This window comes from Heterodontus francisci, chromosome 3 (assembly GCF_036365525.1).
Source record: "Heterodontus francisci isolate sHetFra1 chromosome 3, sHetFra1.hap1, whole genome shotgun sequence".
In the NCBI taxonomy this organism is placed as follows: domain Eukaryota; kingdom Metazoa; phylum Chordata; class Chondrichthyes; order Heterodontiformes; family Heterodontidae; genus Heterodontus; species Heterodontus francisci.
Genome location: NC_090373.1, coordinates 92,130,508 through 92,149,617, shown reverse-complemented (window position 1 = coordinate 92,149,617; position 19,110 = coordinate 92,130,508). Strand labels below are relative to the sequence as shown.

Below are 19,110 nucleotides of genomic sequence, written 5' to 3'. Positions count from 1 at the left end.
TAATCATGGCTGATCATCCAACTCAGTAAACTGTTCCTGCTTTCTCCCCATATCCTTTGATCCCTTTAAACCCAACAGCTATATCTAACTCCTTCTTGAAAACATAAAATGTTTTGGCCTCAACTGCTTTCTGTGGTAGCGAATTCCACAGGCTCACCAATCTCTGAGTGAAGAAATTTCTTCTCATCTCAGTCCTGAAAGGTTTACCCCGTATCCTTAGACTATGACCCCTGGTTCTGGACTCCCCCACCATCGGGAATATCCTTCCTGCATCTACCCTGTCAAGTCCTGTTAGAATTTTATAGGTTTTTATGAGATCCCCCCCTTACTCTTCTGAACACCAGCGAATATAATCCTAACTGACTCAATCTCTCCTCATACGTCAGTCCACCATCCCAGGAATCAGTCTGGTAAACCTTCGCTGCACTCCCTTTATAGCAAGAACATCCTTCCTCAGATAAGGGGATCAAAACTGCACACAATATTCCAGGTGTGGCCTCACTAAAGCCCTGTATAATTGCAGCAAGACATCCCTGCTCCTGTACTCGAATCCTCTCGCTATGAAGGCCAACATACCATTTGCCTTTTTTACCGCCTGTTGGACGTGAATGCTTACCTTCAGCGACTGGTGTACGAGAACACCCAGGTCTCGCTGCATATTCCCCTCTCTGTTTATAGCTGTTCAGATAATAATCTGCCTTCCTGTTTTTGCTACCAAAGTGGATAACCTCACATTTATGCAGATTATACTGCATCTGCCATGCATTTGCCCACTCACTCAACTGTCCAAAATCACCCTGAAGCCTCTCTGCATCTTGTTCACAACTCACCCTCCCACTCAGTTTTGTGTCATCTCCATGAAGTGGTTATGCATCAGACCTTAAATATTCATTTTTGGCATTAGGGAACCTTGCTTTACCTTGCGCGAGCAGCTTCCACTGCAACAGCCAGTAGGTTTTTCTCTCCGGAGCGTGAACATTCAATGATGGCATCAAGACACTGTTCTACTGCTGCTTGATTTCTGGATGCTTTTAACTGAGTTGAAGAGAGTATTCTTTGAATCAAGAACTGCGCTTACAGAACCATTGCATTAATCCAGTTAACAGGAATTTTAAAAAAGGGTAAACATTCTTTACTTGATCATGCTAGGCCCCCACCTGCTAAGAATGAGGCACATTAATTTTGTCATGAACATTGATTTTAAATTGTCGCTGGAGCAAGGAAATGACTTGTTAAACAAATCAACTGTGGCTGGAAAAGACATTTGCATATTAACAAACTGTGCTTGGAAGGACAAAGGACCATTCCCTGACACATTCAACCCACAATGGACCTTAATCACCAGGTATTATGCGTAAGAGGAGCATTCCAGAGACTGCTAAGGTGATACAATCCAGGACCGATCAGATCAGCTGGTCACATGACTGGCTGTTTCAGGGTTTTTTTTTGAACTAGCCACAGGGGAGTTTGCGGAGAAAGACTGTTTGCTCCTGGACTGAGAAGATCTCTCCTGTTTGCTCCCATCGCTTTCTCACAAGCCTCTGACTCCACTGAAGACACATGAATCCCAAGAGAGAAAAGTCTCCTACAGTAAATAAGGTTTAAGAATACTGGGCCCCAACGAAGAGCAAGATCTACCTACAATCAAGGACTCTACAGTGAGCTCGACGAACCGTAACAACTCTTCAGATATTGCCTCATACTTTTCCACTTTATTTCTTCTGCTCTTTTCTGTCTCTATTTGCATGTGTATCACGTATGCATGCTAGCGTGGGTGCGTTGTATATCTGTAGGCGTCAACCAAATTAGAGTTTAAGTTCAAGTTTAATAAATTTCAACTTTTCTTCTTTAAACCTAGGAAAACCTGTTTGTGCTGGTTTCTTTGCCTTATAATTGGAAAGCAGTGAACAAGGATTCACCAGGGGGGAGCTAAAAACACAGTTCATTTAAAATTAAACCTTGTTACGGTAAGACCAGGTGAAGGCTTTCTCACCTGGTTGTAACAGAAATTTGGGGCTACTGTCCTGGATTTTGCCTACAGACAAACAAGAGAAATTGGAAGTGGGAAGCCAAATTGTTTCCAATCAAAAATAAGCAAGATATCAATACAGGTTTTCTTGTGGTTTGTGTGCTTGAATACTAACACATCTGCAACTGAAGCTAGTAGCTCCCCAAGCCAGGGTGAATTAACTTGGGATAAGTTAAAAGTACTGTCTATGAAGGAGTTGAGGAAAATGGCCGAGTAGTGTGGATCACTGTACGTGGCATGGCTAGGAAGTCTGAACTCCTAAGGCTAGTGGCCAACCATTTTTCCCTTGACTCTGAAGAAGCAGAAACAGGGTTAGTAGTAGACCCAGACAGGGTATTGCTAGCAAAGCTACAAGTGGAACAGAGGAAACTTGAATTAGAGGAGAGGGAGAAAGAAAGAGCCTTCCAGAAAGAATGTAAAGAAAATGAAAGGCAGGAGAGGGAGAGAAAGAATATTCCAGAAAGAATGCGAAGAAAGAGAGCTGAAGCGGCTTGCGTTAATGGCCAATATGAAGGAGCGTAATTTAGGGCTGGATACAGAATTGTTAAAACTAGCTCAACTAATTCCAAAATTCAATGAGAAAGCCCATGAGGTTTATTCCCTGTTGCCAGATGAGAGTTCATCAAATTATGAACTAACCAAAAATGCTATCCTCGGGGCACATGAATTAGTACCAGAAGCCTATCGCCAAAAGTTTAGAACACTCAAGAAGCAAGCTAATTAAACTTACCTGGAATTTGAAAGAAGTAAGCAGCTGGCTTTTCACCAGTGGCTGAGGGCTCTTAAAATACAGCTCAACTATGAGAATCTCAGAGAAGTAATTCTGTTAGAGGAATTTAAACACTCTCTCCCACTCTCCATAAAAACCCATGTCGAGGAGCAGCAGGTTCAGAGAGCCTAACAAGTGGCCGTTCTAGCCGATGAGTTTGCTTTAATTTATAAGTCTGTTTCCCAGGGGAGAACCTTTCCTAATCGTCCCACAAATCCAAAAAAGACAAAGGGTGGGAAGGTGATAGGAGCCCAAGTAGTCCTGGAAGAGCAAGAAAAGCAGGAGACATAGGGGGTCCTCCTCTAGCCAAACAGGAAGGTGCTGGGAGCAGGAATGAGACCCGGAGACCTAGCTGCTTCCATTGTAATAAAGCAGAGCATTTAAGAGCTGACTGCTGGAAACTAAAGGGAAAACCGGTAGGGTTAATCAAGGCACACTCGCTCAGTGAAGAAGTGAACCTGATGGAATGCACAGCAGAACAAGCTGTGGCTTTAACTGCAGTAAGAGTGCAACCCAGGAAGCTTACTACAGCAAGTGCAGGAAAAGCTAATAGGATTCCTGAAGGTTATCAGGGTTTTGCGTCTGAAAGGAAAGTAACTCCATACCCCTGGAGTGTGGCAGGCAAGCCCATAGTGATTCTCAGGGACGTAGGGGCCACTGGATCCCTTTTACTGGGAAACAGCCTGACCTTTCCCCCAGAGAGTGGAGTAAACACCAGAATGGTGGTGAATGGTATTGGAGGGCAGCGTATGCCTGTACCTGTACACTGGGTGCACCTGGAGTGCGATCTAGTTTCGAGACCAGTGACCGTAGGGATTGTCCCTAGTTTGCCTGTGGACAGGGTTGACCTGCTCCTTGGTAATGATCTGGCAGGGATGAAGGTGGTAGCCCCCTCCAATTGTGAAAGACCACAGGAGGGCAGAGAGACAGGGCAATGGCAGGCGACGGACCCCTGCAGTTTCCCTGAATGTGCAGTGGATCAAGCCATGATCAAACCAGCTCCCCCAGAGGAGACTGAATTAGCACTGCTGGCAGATGACCAGGTCTGTCTGTCTGAGACTTTCTTTGGAAAGTTAGGAGACCCAGGAATTAAATGGATTTTCCCTAGCTGAGGCTCAGCAAACCGACCCAGTATTGCGAGAGTTAGCACAGGCTGCCCAGTCTGAAAGTGAAGCAGAGGGAGTTCCTGATTGCTACTATTTAAAGAATGAGGTACTGATGAGGAAATTGAGTTCTCCTCACAGACCTGAGAGCAAGGAGTGGACAGTAGTTCACTAGTTAGTGGTGCCGCAGAGGTATCGGAAAGAAATATTAAGAAGGGCCCACGAGACTACAGTGGCTGTACATGCTGGTATACGAAAGACCAAAGCCCGCATAAGACAGCAGTTTGACTGGCCAAAGCTTCACAAAGATGTGGTGGAATACTGCAGGAGTTGCCACATGTGCCTGGTTGAGGTGAAACCCCAACCTACAGTGAAACTTGCACCCCCAAGTCCTGTACCGGTGTGAGGAGGACCCTTCAGCAGAGGACTGGTGAACTGTAAGGGACCCCCACTGAGAACAAAAGGGTACAGGCAGGCACAGGGTTGGCAAAAGATTAGAAAGGGAAGGGAAAAAAGCAACCAAGAGAGCAGGTTAAAGGAAGTCCAGGAGGAATCCCGGATGAAAACCCTTACTGTCTGGTCAGCCAACCCTGAAAAATTTGAAATTTAGACCCTATATCCTCCTACATAAATGCAGACACTAGAAGCAGCCCACCAGAGTTGCTAACAGCATTTACAGGAACCTGCAGAGACAAAGACAGACCTCTAGGGGGCAGAGAAACCGTTAGGGTGATGCCTCACCTAGCCGAAGTACCACAGGGGTGTGCAGCAGAGTCTGCACAAATACCTGCAGGCAGGAGTGTCCCAGAGGACAATGGGGAGATTAGTAAAGAATCCTCCCCCACAGTCAGAACAAAAGCAAACCACCCATCCCCTGAAGTCAAAAGCTTTTGCATGACTCAGCAAAGCACTGAGTATTCAGGATAGACCTGCCCACTCCTGCCTCTTCTGAACAAAAAAAATTCCAACTCGGGGCTAATTAATCCTAACCATCTCAAAGACCGTAGGCAGCCATGGAAACGGGCAAACTGAAGAAAAACTTCCCCAAAGAACCATATGTTTATTGGGATGCCAAAAAGGGCGATTTTAATAAGTTTTAGGATTTGTGAATGAATGAGAGGACTGTATGTTTTTTTTCTCAGTATCTTATACTTCTCTTGACCCTTTTAATGAAATCTCATTTCATTCTGCTGGGTGTGGAGGTGCCATGCTAGGCCCCCACCTGCCAAGAATGAGGCACATTAATTTTGTCATGAACATTGATTTTAAACTGTTGCTGGAACAAGGAAATGACTTGTTAAACAGATCAGCCGTGGCTAGAAAAGATATTTGCATATTAACAGACAGTGCTTGGAAGGACAAAGTACCATTTCAGAGACTGCTAAGGTGATACAATCCAGGACTGGTTAGGCCATCTGATCACATGACTAACTGGCTGTTCCAGGGTTTTTTTTGAATTAGCCACAGGGAGTTTGAGAAGAAAGACTGTTTGCTCCTGGACTGAGAAGATCTCGCCTATCTGCTCCCATCTCTTTCTCACAAGCCTCTGAATCCACTGAAGACACATGAACCCCAAGAGAGAAAAGTCTCCTACAGCGAAAAAGGTTTAAGAAGAATACTGGGCCCCAACGAAAAGCAAGATCTACCTACAATCTACTCTACAGTGAGCTCGAAGAACCGTAACAAAAACTCTTCAGATATTGCTTCAAACCTTTCCACTTTATTTCTTCTGCTCTTTTCTGTTTCTATTTGCATGTGTGTATCACATATGCATGCTAGCGTGGGCATGTCATGTATCCGTAGGCATCAACTGAATTAGAGTTTAAGTTCAAGTTTAATGAATTTCTACTTTTCTTTCTTAAGCCTAAAAAAACCTGTTTGTGCTGGTTTCTTTGCCTTATAATTGTGAAGTGGTGAACAAGGATTCACCAGGGGGGAGCTAAAAACACGGTGTGTTTAAAATTAAACCCTATTACGGTAAGACCAGGTGAAAGCTGAGAGAGACCCCTAGACCCCTTTTCTCACCTGGTCCCAACAACTTCCTTCCATTAGTTTTCTACACTGTCTATGTGTGCATTTATACTACAACTTTAGCTTTGCTACAAAGGTGATTGCGAATAGAGGTAAAATTTCCAGTTTTCCAACCTGCAGCCATAATCTCCACCTGAAACTCCAGAGAAATAGTGTAAACAGCTGTTTATGCTGTTTTGTTGGGGTTTATGCTGCTCTTCCAATTTCTTATCTTAATCTTGTCTGAACGTTCCCATCAGAAATTACAACATTGTAATGAATGTCAGTACAATACTATGTTGTAGCTCTACTAGATATAACAATTGAGGAAGCACCTTACCTTCTCCAGCTTTGCAATCTGTTGGTTACGCACAGCAGTGTTGTCAATAACTAACACGTCAACAGTTTCCTCTTTTTCCAGACGATACTTGTTTACTCCTACGATAACCTTAGCACCTAATAAATGATGGGGAAAAAATGTTATATTCAGTTATTGCTCAAATGAACCACTGAATATTTGACTGTGAAGATAATATGCCTCATCTGATGTAAAGTCTACAGTTCATAAGGTGTCCTTATTGTAGATTTCAAAGCCTCAAATTTGCTCCCATCACAGCAGGTTCTGAAGTTAAAAGTTAGGATTCAAAATACCTTACCAACAAATTTTTTCTCAGAGGTCATCATTTTGGCTCTTAGAGGCATTTTAATCTAAAAAGGCAATCAAAGCTTCGAGACTTCAGACTCCAGAAGGATGAAGTATCAACAGAAGTATTTAAATTCATAGGATTTATTAACCGTACCAGGAAAATGAACTAATATTGCATCAATGGTAACAACCATATCTCTAAGCTTCCTCTTCATTAACTTTGCAGACTAGTTAACACATGATTAGTAAGAGTCACAGTATACATTCACAACTTGCATTTATCCACCACCTTAAACATAGTAAAACAGCCCAAGGCCCTTCACAGAAGAGTTATCAAACAAAGTTAAAGACCAAGCCACATAAGGCGATATTATGAGAGATGACCAAAAGCTTGGTCAAAGAGGTAGGTTTGAAGGCCCGTCTTGAAGGAAGAAAGCAAGGTAGAGAGATGGAGAAGTTTAGGGAGGTGAATCCCAGAGCTTAGGGCTGAGACAGCTGAAGACACGGCTGTCAAGAGTGCAGCGACTAAAATTGGGGATGTGCAAAAGGCCAGAATTTAAGGAGTGCAGAGATCTCAAAGGCTTGTAATGCAGAAATGGAGACTCATGAATGCACTGGACTGATTTCAGAGAAGAACACAATACTGATCCCAACTGTAAACAGGATGAGATTAAAAAAAAAGAGTTCAAAATCTATTAACTAAAAGTAGGAACCTCCTTGAGATACAATATATTAAATATAGTAAACATGAGATTACACATTTAAAATTCGTGAAATATTAATTTAGAACAACAGTTTAGGAAAAACATCTTTGTTTAGGGGATGATGACGTTTAGTATACTCTGCCTGGCAGGGTATTACAGCTGAATATTACAACAGGAGAGTAGGGCACAAGAGGGATGAGTTTTGACAAATATCATTTTTGCATCCTTTCTTTCTCTTGGCATCTCACACACACGGGGCCGAATTTTATTAGCGCGCTGCACATCGCCGAGGGGGCAGCGGCTCCATCCCCAGCAACAGCATCCAGTGCCACTGCGCAGGTGCCAGCGCCATTTTTAACTAGCTTCTAGCCCTTAGCAAAAATTAAACATTTTTAAAACGGAAATTACTTTGCATTTGCTTGTAAAAAATAATTAGAAGATGGAGGCCATTTCCCAACCCCCGCAATGGTTTTTTTTTTTATTGCTCCTATATTCAGAACTTATTTCATTCCCAACCTGAACTTCCCCTCCCCAACCTTCTCACATTTGCCCTTCAACCCCTTCCCACCACAACCACAGCCAATAAAGCGTTTTCCCTGCTCCCCCCACCCCAGTAATTTCACTCTTCCCGCCTCCCCACTCGTATCTCACCTCGGAGCTCCGAATGGAGGTCTGAAGGCACGTGAGGTGCAGCTGGCGGCCGTAAATTTAGTGTGGGACGGTCACTGGGACCAGGTAAGTTTATTTGCATTTTGTTTTAATTAATTTAAGTATGTTACTGAAGGCCCTGCCGCAGGCTACACCAAGGCCTTGCTGCTGCCTGTAAAATGCGGTGGGGCCTCGTTCGGCATTGGGAATGGTGGTGGGCTGCTCCCGCAAGTATTTTACCGGCCCCCCCCCCACCCCTCCACGCTCCCAGACGTCAAGGGGCTGGGAAAATTCAGCCCACAGATTCCTACATACCTGTGCTGGCTCTTGCCATTTAGTCCTAACCTCACAGCCACATACTCTCTCTTTCAGTCTCATTCTCTAACGTGTGCACACGCAGTCTTAAAATAATAAAAATGAACTGGAGAAAACAAACAAAACCATCACCCACAAGGTACTAAGTGGAATCAAAACGAGATAAATCACGACTGTTATGTCACATAGTCTCTAACTTATCTAAAATTCTGCCCTCCTCATCCTGTCCTGCTTGCCCATCACCCAAGTGCTCAATGTCCTTTTACCCCAAAATAGCAAAATTAAAATCCCACCACCCCCCCCCCCCCACTTCATTTACAAGTCCCACCACAGCCTGGGTACTATTCTAACCTTTTGAACGTTCTCAATCTATTGTCTTTTCCCATAAAACAGTGGTCTACTATGCATCTCCCACTCCGTTAACTTCATTACCAGTAGAAGAGACTTCAGTAACTTCACTCTGAACTTTAAATTACTCCCTAAACCCCTCTGTGTCTTTATAGCCTCCCAAGATCCCAACTCTGACCAATAAGAGTGAACACACATTTTTTTCAAAAAAAGGTCTGGACATCCTCTGAAAAATGAAGAGTAAGACTTTTGGAACATTTTAGTTACCATTTAGTCTATTCAGGACTGAGATGAGGAGGAATTTCTTCACTCAGAGGGTGGAATATTTGGAATTCTCTACCCCAGAGGGCTGTAGAGGCTCAGTCATTAAGTATATTCAAGACAAACATGGATAGATTTCTAGATATTAAAGATATTAAGGGATATGGGGATAGTGCGGAAAAATTATGTTGAGGTAGATGATCAGCCATGATCTAGTTGAATGGCGGAGCAGGCTCGAGAAGCCGAATGGCCTACTCCTGCTCCTAATTCCAATGTTCCCATGTAGGCGATGGCGTAGTGGTATTACATCAGAAACATCAGAGGAATGTATGATGGCATGAAGAGAGCTCTTGGGCCAACCATCAAGAAGATCACCCCCCTCAAATCTAAATCGGGGGACATAATCACTGACCAACGCAAACAGATGGACCGCTGGGTTGAGCACTACCTAGAACTGTACTCCAGGGAGAATGCTGTCACTGAGACTGCCCTCAATGCAGCCCAGCCTCTACCAGTCATGGATGAGCTGGACATACAGCCAACCAAATCGGAACTCAGTGATGCCATTGATTCCCTAGCCAGCGGAAAAGCCCCTGGGAAGGACAGCATTACCCCTGAAATAATCAAGAGTGCCAAGCCTGCTATACTCTCAGCACTACATGAACTGCTATGCCTGTGCTGGGACGAGGGAGCAGTACCCCAGGACATGCGCGATGCCAACATCATCACCCTCTATAAAAACAAAGGTGACCACGGTGACTGCAACAACTACCGTGGAATCTCCCTGCTCAGCATAGTGGGGAAAGTCTTTGCTCGAGTCGCTCTGAACAGGCTCCAGAAGCTGGCCGAGCGCGTCTACCCTGAGGCACAGTGTGGCTTTCGTGCAGAGAGATCGACTATTGACATGCTGTTCTCCCTTCGTCAGATACAGGAGAAATGCCGTGAACAACAGATGCCCCTCTACATTGCTTTCATTGATCTCACCAAAGCCTTTGACCTCGTCAGCAGACGTGGTCTCTTCAGACTACTAGAAAAGATCGGATGTCCACCAAAGCTACTAAGTATCATCACCTCATTCCATGACAATATGAAAGGCACAATTCAACATGGTGGCTCCTCATCAGAGCCCTTTCCTATCCTGAGTGGTGTGAAACAGGGCTGTGTTCTCGCACCCACACTTTTTGGGATTTTCTTCTCCCTGCTGCTTTCACATGCGTTCAAATCCTCTGAAGAAGGAATTTTCCTCCACACAAGATCAGGGGGCAGGTTGTTCAACCTTGCCCGTCTAAGAGCGAAGTCCAAAGTACGGAAAGTCCTCATCAGAGAACTCCTCTTTGCTGACGATGCTGCTTTAACATCTCACACTGAAGAATGCCTGCAGAGTCTCATCGACAGGTTTGCGTCTGCCTGCAATGAATTTGGCCTAACCATCAGCCTCAAGAAAACGAACATCATGGGGCAGGATGTCAGAAATGCTCCATCCATCAATATTGGCGACCACGCTCTGGAAGTGGTTCAAGAGTTCACCTACCTAGGCTCAACTATCACCAGTAACCTGTCTCTAGATGCAGAAATCAACAAGCGCATGGGTAAGGCTTCCACTGCTATGTTCAGACTGGCCAAGAGAGTGTGGGAAAATGGCGCACTGACACGGAACACAAAAGTCCGAGTGTATCAGGCCTGTGTCCTCAGTACCTTGCTCTACGGCAGCGAGGCCTGGACAACGTATGCCAGCCAAGAGCGACGTCTCAATTCATTCCATCTTCGCTGCCTTCGGAGAATACTTGGCATCAGGTGGCAGGACTATATCTCCAACACAGAAGTCCTTGAAGCGGCCAACATCCCCAGCTTATACACACTACTGAGTCAGCGGCGCTTGAGATGGCTTGGCCATGTGAGCCGCATGGAAGATGGCAGGATCCCCAAAGACACATTGTACAGCGAGCTCGCCACTGGTATCAGACCCACCGGCCGTCCATGTCTCCGTTATAAAGACGTCTGCAAACGCGACATGAAATCGTGTGACATTGATCACAAGTCGTGGGAGTCAGTTGCCAGCATTCGCCAGAGCTGGCGGGCAGCCATAAAGACAGGGCTAAATTGTGGCGAGTCGAAGAGACTTAGTAGTTGGCAGGAAAAAAGACAGAGGCGCAAGGGGAGAACCAACTGTGCAACAGCCCCAACAAACAAATTTCTCTGCAGCACCTGTGGAAGAGCCTGTCACTCCAGAATTGGCCTTTATAGCCACTCCAGGCGCTGCTTCACAAACCACTGACCACCTCCAGGCGCGTATCCATTGTCTCTCGAGATAAGGAGGCCCAAAAGAAAGTGGTATTATCACTGGACTAGTAACCCAGAGACCCAGGGTATTCCTCTGGGGACATGGGTTCGAATTCCACCACAGCAGAAGGTGGAATTTGAATATAATTAATAAATCTGGAATTAAAACTAGTCTAATGATAGCCATGAAACCAATGTCGATTGTTGTAAAAACCCATCTGGTTCACTAATGTCCTTTAGGGAAGAAAATCTGCTGTCCTTACCTGGTCTTTATATGCCCTCTGAAATGGCCTAGCAAGCCATTCATTTGTACCTAACCGCTACAAAGTCTATAAAAAGGAATGAAACCGGACAGACAACCCGGCATCGACCTAGGCACCGGAAAGGACAACGGCAAAACCAGCCCCGTCAACCCTGCAAAGTCCTCCTTACTAACATCTGGGGGCTTGTGCCAAAGCTGGGAGAGCTGTCCCACAGACTAGTCAAGCAACAGCCTGACAGAGTCATACACACAGAATAATACCTTACAGACAATGTCCCAGACACCACCATCACCATCCCCGGGTACGTCCTGTCCCACCGGCAGGACAGACCCAGCAGAGGTGGTGGCACAGTGGTATACAGTAGGGAGGGAGTTGCCCTGGGAGTCCTCAACATCGACTCCGGACCCCATGAAGTCTCATGGCTACAGGTCAAACATGGGCAAGGTAACCTCCTGCTGATTACCACCTACCGCCCTCCCTCAGCTGATGACTCAGTACTCCTCTATGTTGAACACCACTTGGAAGAAGCACTGAGGGTGGCAAGGGCACAAAATGTACTCTGGGTAGGGGACTTCAATGTCCATCACCAAGAGTGGCTCGGTAGCACCACTACTGACCGAGCTGGCCGAGTCCTAAAGGACATGGCTGCTAGACTGGGTCTGCGGCAGGTGGTGGGGGAACCAACACGAGGGAAGAACATTCTCGACCTCGTCCTCACCAATCTGCCTGCCACAGATGCATCTGTCCATGACAGTATTGGTAGGAGTGACCACCACACATAGTCCTTGTGGAGACAAAGTCCCGCCGTCACATTGAGGATACCGTCCATCGTGTTGTGTGGCACTATCACCATGCTGAATGGGATAGATTTCGAACAGATCTAGCAATGCAAAACTGGGCATCCACGAGGCGTTGTGGGCCATCAGCAGCAGCAGCAGAATTAATCTCAACCACAATCTGTAACCTCATGGCCCGGCATATCCTCCACTCTACCATGACCAACAAGCCAGGAGACCAACCCTGGTTCAATGAAGAGTGCAAGAGGGCATGCCAGGAGCAGCACCAGGCATACCTCAAAATGAGGTGTCAGCCTGGTGAAGCAACAACCCAGGATTACTTGCATGCCAAACTGCGTAAGCAGCATGCGATAGACAGAGCTAAGTGATCCCATAACCAACGGATCAGATCTAAGCTCTGCAGTCCTGTCACATCCAGCCGAGAATGGTGGTGGACAATTAAACAACTAACTGGAGGAGGTGGCTCCACAAATATCCCCGTCCTCAATGACGGGGGAGCCCAGCACATCAGTGCGAAAGATAAGGCTGAAGCATTTGCAACAATCTTCAGCCAGAAGTGCCGAGTTGATGATCCATCTTGGCCTCCTCCAGAAGTCCCCAGCATCACAGATGCCAGACTTCAGCCAATTCGATTCACTCCACGTGACATCAAGAAACGACTGAAGGAACTGGATACTGCAAAAGCTATGGGCCCTGACAATATTCCGGCAATAGTACTGAGGACCTGTGCTCCAGAACTTGCCGCTCCCCTCGCCAAGCTGTTCCAGTACAGCTACAACACTGGCATCTACCCTGCAATGTGGAAAATTGCTCAGGTATGTCCTGTACACAAAAAGCAGGACAAATCCAACACGGCCAACTACCGCCCCATTAGCCTACTCTCAATCATCAGTAAAGTGATGGAAGGTGTCATCAACAGTGCCATCAAGCGGCACTTGCTTAGCAATAACCTGCTCAGTGACGTTCAGTTTGTGTTCCGCCAGGGCCACTCAGCTCCTGACCTCATTACAGCCTTGGTTCAAACATGGACAAAAGAGCTGAAGTCAAGAGGTGAGAGTGACTGCCCTTGATATCAAGGCAGCATTTGACCGAGTATGGCATCAAGGAGCCCTAGCAAAACTGAGGTCAATGGGAATCAGGGGGAAAACCCTCCGCTGGCTGGAGTCATACCGAGCACAAAGGAAGATGGTTGTGGTTGTTGGAGGTCAATCATCTCAGTTCCAGGACATCACTGCAGGAGTTCCTCAGGGTAGTGTCCTCAGCCCAACCATCTTCAGCTGCTTCATCAATGACCTTCCTTCAATCATAATGTCAGAAGTGGGGATGTTCGCTGATGATTGCACAATGTTGAGCACCATTCGTGACTCCTCAGATACTGAAGCAGTCCGTGTAGAAATGCAGCAAGACCTGGACAATATCCAGGCTTGGGCTGATAAGTGGCAAGTAACATTCGTGCCACACAAGTGCCAGGCAATGACCATCTCGAACAAGAGAGAATCTAACCATCTCCCCATGACATTCAACAGCATTACCATCGCTGAATCCCCCACTAGCAACATCCTAGGGGCTACCATTGACCAGAAACTGAACTGGAGTAGCCATATAAATACCGTGGCTACAAGAGCATTTCAGAGGCTAGGAATCCTGAGGCGAGTAGCTCACCTCCTGACTCCCCAAAGCCTGTCCACCATCTACAAGGCACAAGTCAGGAGTGTGATGGAATACTCTCCACTTGCCTGGATGGGTGCAGCTCCAACAACACTCAAGAAGCTCGACACCATCCAGGACAAAGCAGCCCGCTTGATTGGCACCCCATCTACAAACATTCACTCCCTCCACCACCGACGTACAGTGGCAGCAGTGTGTACCATCTACAAGATGCACTGCAGCAATGCACCAAGGCTCCTTAGACAGCACCTTCCAAACCCGCGACCTCTACCAACTAGAAGGACAAGGGCAGCACATACATGGGAACACCACCACCTGCAAGTTCCCCTCCAAGTCACACACCATCCTGACTTGGAACTATATCACCGTTCCTTCACTGTCGCTGGGTCAAAATCCTGGAACTCCCTTCCTTACAGCACTGTGGGTGTACCTACCCCAAATGGACTGCAGCGGTTCAAGAAGGCAGCTCACCACCACCTTCTCAAGAGCAATTAGGGATGGGCAATAAATGCTGGCCTGGCCAGCGACACCCACATCCCATGAATGAATAATGTTAGACTATCAACATTAAATTGGTCAATGAGCTATTGTTTTAATTCTATAAAACTGATACACCACCAACAGACCCAATAATTATGGCAATAATATTAATGATTAATCTAGAATTACACTCTAACGTTCACAGAACTCAGCTGATTGGCATCAGGTCATATGAAAGCTTGACACATTTTGACAAATCACTCTGGTGACTTAGATTATGAGGAGATCCTCATTTAATCATGGATGGCTAGAATGATTTTAATTGATGTGCCTTGGACTGGTCTTGAAGTATTGCTGCATGCTGTACAATGCTGCCTTTTCGTAAGTTGCTGGATGGAAGAATGTTTTTGTTGGTAACTCCAAGGATGTGTTGCTCAGGTTACTCATTACCACAGCCAAATGAGCGATGAGACCTTAATTGTGCCAACAATGACAGCATAGTTGTCATCCAAATGGGAGAAATCAGCCTTTGTGGGACATTTAACTTCTGACAAATCTATACAAATTGTCAATTAAAGTAATTTCTAATATCTGTATGCTTAGGTGCAGTAAGACTAGAATCTAATCCATTTGCTAAACCTAGCATGGGTTACATACATACATACTAATTAGGAGCAGGAGTAGGCCACTCAGCCCCTCGAGCCTGCTCCACCATTCAATAAGTTCACGGCTAAGCTGATTGCTCCACATTTCCACCTATCCCCAAAAACCTTTCACCCCATTCTTCATCAAGAATCTATCTACCTCTGCCTTAAAAATATTCAAAGACTTTGCTTCTGCTGCCTTTTGAGGAAGAGAGTTCCAAAGACTCATGACCCTCTGAGAAAACATTTCTCTTCATCTCTGTCTTAAATGGGCAACCCTTTATTTTTAAAACAGTGACCCCTACTTCTAGATTTTCCCACAAAGGGAAACATCCTTTCCACATCCATCCTGTCAAGACCTCTGAGGATCTTATATGTTTCAATCAAGACACCTCTTACTCTTCTAAATTCCAGTGGATACAAGCATAGCCTGTCCAATCTTTCCTCGTAAGACAACTCGCAAATTCCAGGTATTAGTCTAGTAAACCTTCTCTGTACTGCCTCCAACGCATTTACATCCTTCCTTAAATAAGGAGACCAGTACTGCACTCAGTATTCCATATGTGGTCTCACCAACGCACTGTATAGCTGAAGTATAACCCTCCCTACTTTTGTATTCAATTCCCCTCGCGATAAACAATACCATTCTATTGGCTTTCCTAATTATGTGCTGTACCTGCATACTAACCTTTTGTGATTCATGCACGAGGACACCCAGATCCCTCTGCATCTCAGAGCTCTGCAATCTCTCATCATTTAGATAATATGCTTTTTTTATTCTTTCTGCCAAAGTAGACAGTTTCACACTTTCCCACATTATAAATGCTGTGGCTACAAGAGCAGGTCAGAGGCTAGGAATCCTGCAACGAGTAACTCACCTCCTGACTCCCCAAGGCCTGTCCACCATCTACAAGGCACAAGTCAGGTGTGTGATGGAACACTCTCCACTTGCCTGGATGGGTGCAGCTCCAACAACACTCAAGAAGCTCGGCACCATCCAGGACAAAGTAGCCCGCTTGATTGGCACCCCAGCCACAACATTCACTCCCTCCACCACCGACGCACAGTGGCAGCAGTGTGTACCATTTACAAGATGCATTGCAGCAACACACCAAGGCTCCTTAGACAGCACTTTCCAAACCCGCGACCTCTACCAACTAGAAGGACAAGGGCAGCAAATGCATGGGAACACCACCACCTGCAAGTTCCCCTCCAAGTCACACACCATCCTGACTTGGAACTATATCGCCGATCATTCACTGTCCCTGGGTCAAAATCCTGGAACTCCATTCGTAACAGCACTGTGTGCGTACCTACCCCACATGGACTGCAGCGGTTCAAGAAGACAGCTCCCCACCATCTTCTCAAGGGCAACTAGGGATGGGCAATAAATAAAATGGTGAGTTGAGTGAGTGGGCTAATGCATGGCAGATACAATATAATGTGGATAAATGTGAGGTTATCCACTTTGGTAGCAAAAACAGGAAGGCAGATTATTATCTGAACGGCTATAAACTGAGAGAGGGGAATATGCAGCGATACCTGGGTGTTCTCGTACACCAGTCGCTGCAGATAAGCATGCAGGTGCAACAGGCGGTAAAAAAGGCAAATGGTACGTTGGCCTTCATAGCGAGAGGATTCGAGTACAGGAGCAGGAATGTCTTGCTGCAATTATACAGGGCCTTGGTGAGGCCACACCTGGAGTATTGTGTGCAGTTTTGGTCTCCTTATCTGAGGATGTTCTTGCTATAGAGGGAGTGCAGCGAAGGTTTACCAGACTGATTCCTGGGATGGTGGGACTGATGTATGAGGAGAGATTGAGTCAGTTAGGATTATATTCGCTGGAGTTCAGAAGAGTGAGGGGTGGGGGGGGATCTCATAAAAACCTATAAAATTCTAACAGGACTTGACAGGGTAGATACAAGAAGGATGTTCCTGATGGTAGGGCAGTCCAGAACCAGGGGTCATAGTCTAAGGAAACGGGGTGAACCTTTCAGGATTGAGATGATGAGAAATTTCTTCACCCAGAGATTGGTGAGCCTGTGGAATTCGCTATCACAGAAAGCAGTTGAGGCCAAAACATTGTATGTTTTCAAGAAGGAGTTAGATATAGCTCTTGGGTCTAAAGGGATCAAAGGGTATGGGGAGAAAGTGGGAACAGGCTTCTGAGTTGGATGATCAACCATGATCAGAATGAATGTCGGAGCAGGCTCGAAAGGCCGAATGGCCTACTCCTGCTCCTATTTTCTATGTTTCTTCTCTCCCTTAAACTGCATGTAAAATTCAATCATATTATGATTGCTGCTACCTAGTGGCACCTTAACTATGAGGCCATTAATTTATCCTATCTCATTGCACAATACTGGAGTAGCCATATAAATACTGTGATTACAAGAGCAGGTCGGAGGCTAGGAAACCTGCGGCGAGTAACTCACGTCCTGACTCTCCAAAGCCTGTCCGCAATCTACAAGGCACAATTCAGGAGTGTGATGGAATATTCTCCACTTGCCTGGATGGGTGCAGCTCCAACAACATTCAAGAAGCTCGACACCATCCAGGACAAAGCAGCCTGTTTGATTGGCACCCAATCTACAAACATTCACTCCCTCCACCACCGACGCACAGTGGCAGCAGTGTGTACCATCTATAAGATGTACTGCGGCAATGCACCAAGGCTCCTTGGACAGCATCTTCCAAACCCGCGCCCTCTACCAACTAGAAGGACAAGGGCAGCAAATGCATGGGAACACCACCACCTGCAAGTTCCCCTCCAAGTCACACACCATCCTGACTTGGAACTGTATCGCCGTTCCTTTACTGTCGCTGGGTCAAAATCCTGGAACTCCCCTCCTAACAGCACTGTGGGTATACCTACCCCAAATGGACTGCAACGGTTCAAGAAGGCAGCTCACCATCACCTTCTCAAGGGCAATTAGGGATGGGGAATAAATGCTGGCCTGGACAGCGACGCCCACATCCCATGAATGAAAAAAAATATCAGGTCTAGTCTCGCCTGCTCTCTGGTTGGCTCCAGAACATACTGTTCCAAGAAACTATCCCGAAAACATTTTATGTACTCCTCATCTAGACTACCTCTGCCCCTCTGTTTTTTCCAGTCTATATGAGGGTTAAAATCCCCATAATTATCACTGTACCTTTCTGACAAGCTGCCATTATTTCTGTTTTTATACCCCGTCCCATAGTCTGGTTAATGTTCGGTGGCCTGTACACCACTCCCACAAGTGACTTCTTGCCTTTATGATTTCTCATCTCTACCCAAACTGCTTCCACATCCTGGTTTCCTGAACTTAGGTCATCCCTCTCTATTGTGCTAATACCATCATTAATTAATAGAGCTACCCCTCCACCTTTTCCTAGCTTCCGGTCCTTCCTAAATGCCATGTACCCTTCAATATTCAGGTCCCAATCTGTCATCCTGCAGCCATGTCTCTGTAACGGCTATCAGATCGTACTTATTTATTTCTATTTTCGCTCTCAGTTCATCTGTTTTGTTTCGCATGCTACATGCATTCAGATACAGAGCCTTTAGTTTTGTCCTTTTATTATTTTTGTAACCTCTAGCCTTATATGTTGATTTACTCTAAGATTTGTACACTCTGTCTTTGTCATAGTCTGTTGATCATTTCCCATATTAATATCTTTCTCTCTTGCCTTGTCTCTGCTCCTTGATTTACCATATCTTCCCAAATTTGATCCCTAGCCCCCACTATTCAGTTTAATACCCTCTCTACTTTCCTAGTTATGCGGCTCGCTAGAACGCCGACCCCAGCACGGTTCAGGTGTAGACCGTCCCAACGGTAGAGCCACCACTTTCTCCAGTACTAGTGCCAGTGCCCCACGAACCGGAACCCACTTCTACCACACCAGTCTTTGAGCCACGCATTAATTTCTCTAATCTTATTTGCCCTATGCCAATTTGCAGTGGCTCAGGTAATAATCCAGAGATTAATACCTTTGAGGTTCTGCTTCCTAATTTGGTGCCTAGTTACTCATACTGACTATGCAGAACCTCTTTCCTTGTGCTTCCCAAGTCCCCCTCCCACTGCAAGTTTCTCTCCAGCCCTGAGCAGATGTCCTGAACACGGGCACCGGGCAGGCAGCACTGCCGTCTGGAGACTCACTCT

At 45.9% G+C, this 19,110-nt stretch overlaps 1 protein-coding gene across 1 annotated transcript in view; it reads right to left on the bottom strand.

Annotated features, from left to right (window-relative positions):
- Nucleotides 1-19,110, bottom strand: part of mmut (methylmalonyl CoA mutase) — a 78,539-nt gene that overhangs the window by 25,516 nt on the left and 33,913 nt on the right. Inside the window, exons 7-8 of the mRNA XM_068024395.1 lie at nt 6,252-6,367; nt 920-1,035 (exon numbers count right to left, since the gene is read on the bottom strand). Coding sequence (XP_067880496.1) covers nt 920-1,035; nt 6,252-6,367 — 232 coding nt within the window. The remainder of the gene's footprint in view (nt 1-919; nt 1,036-6,251; nt 6,368-19,110) is intronic.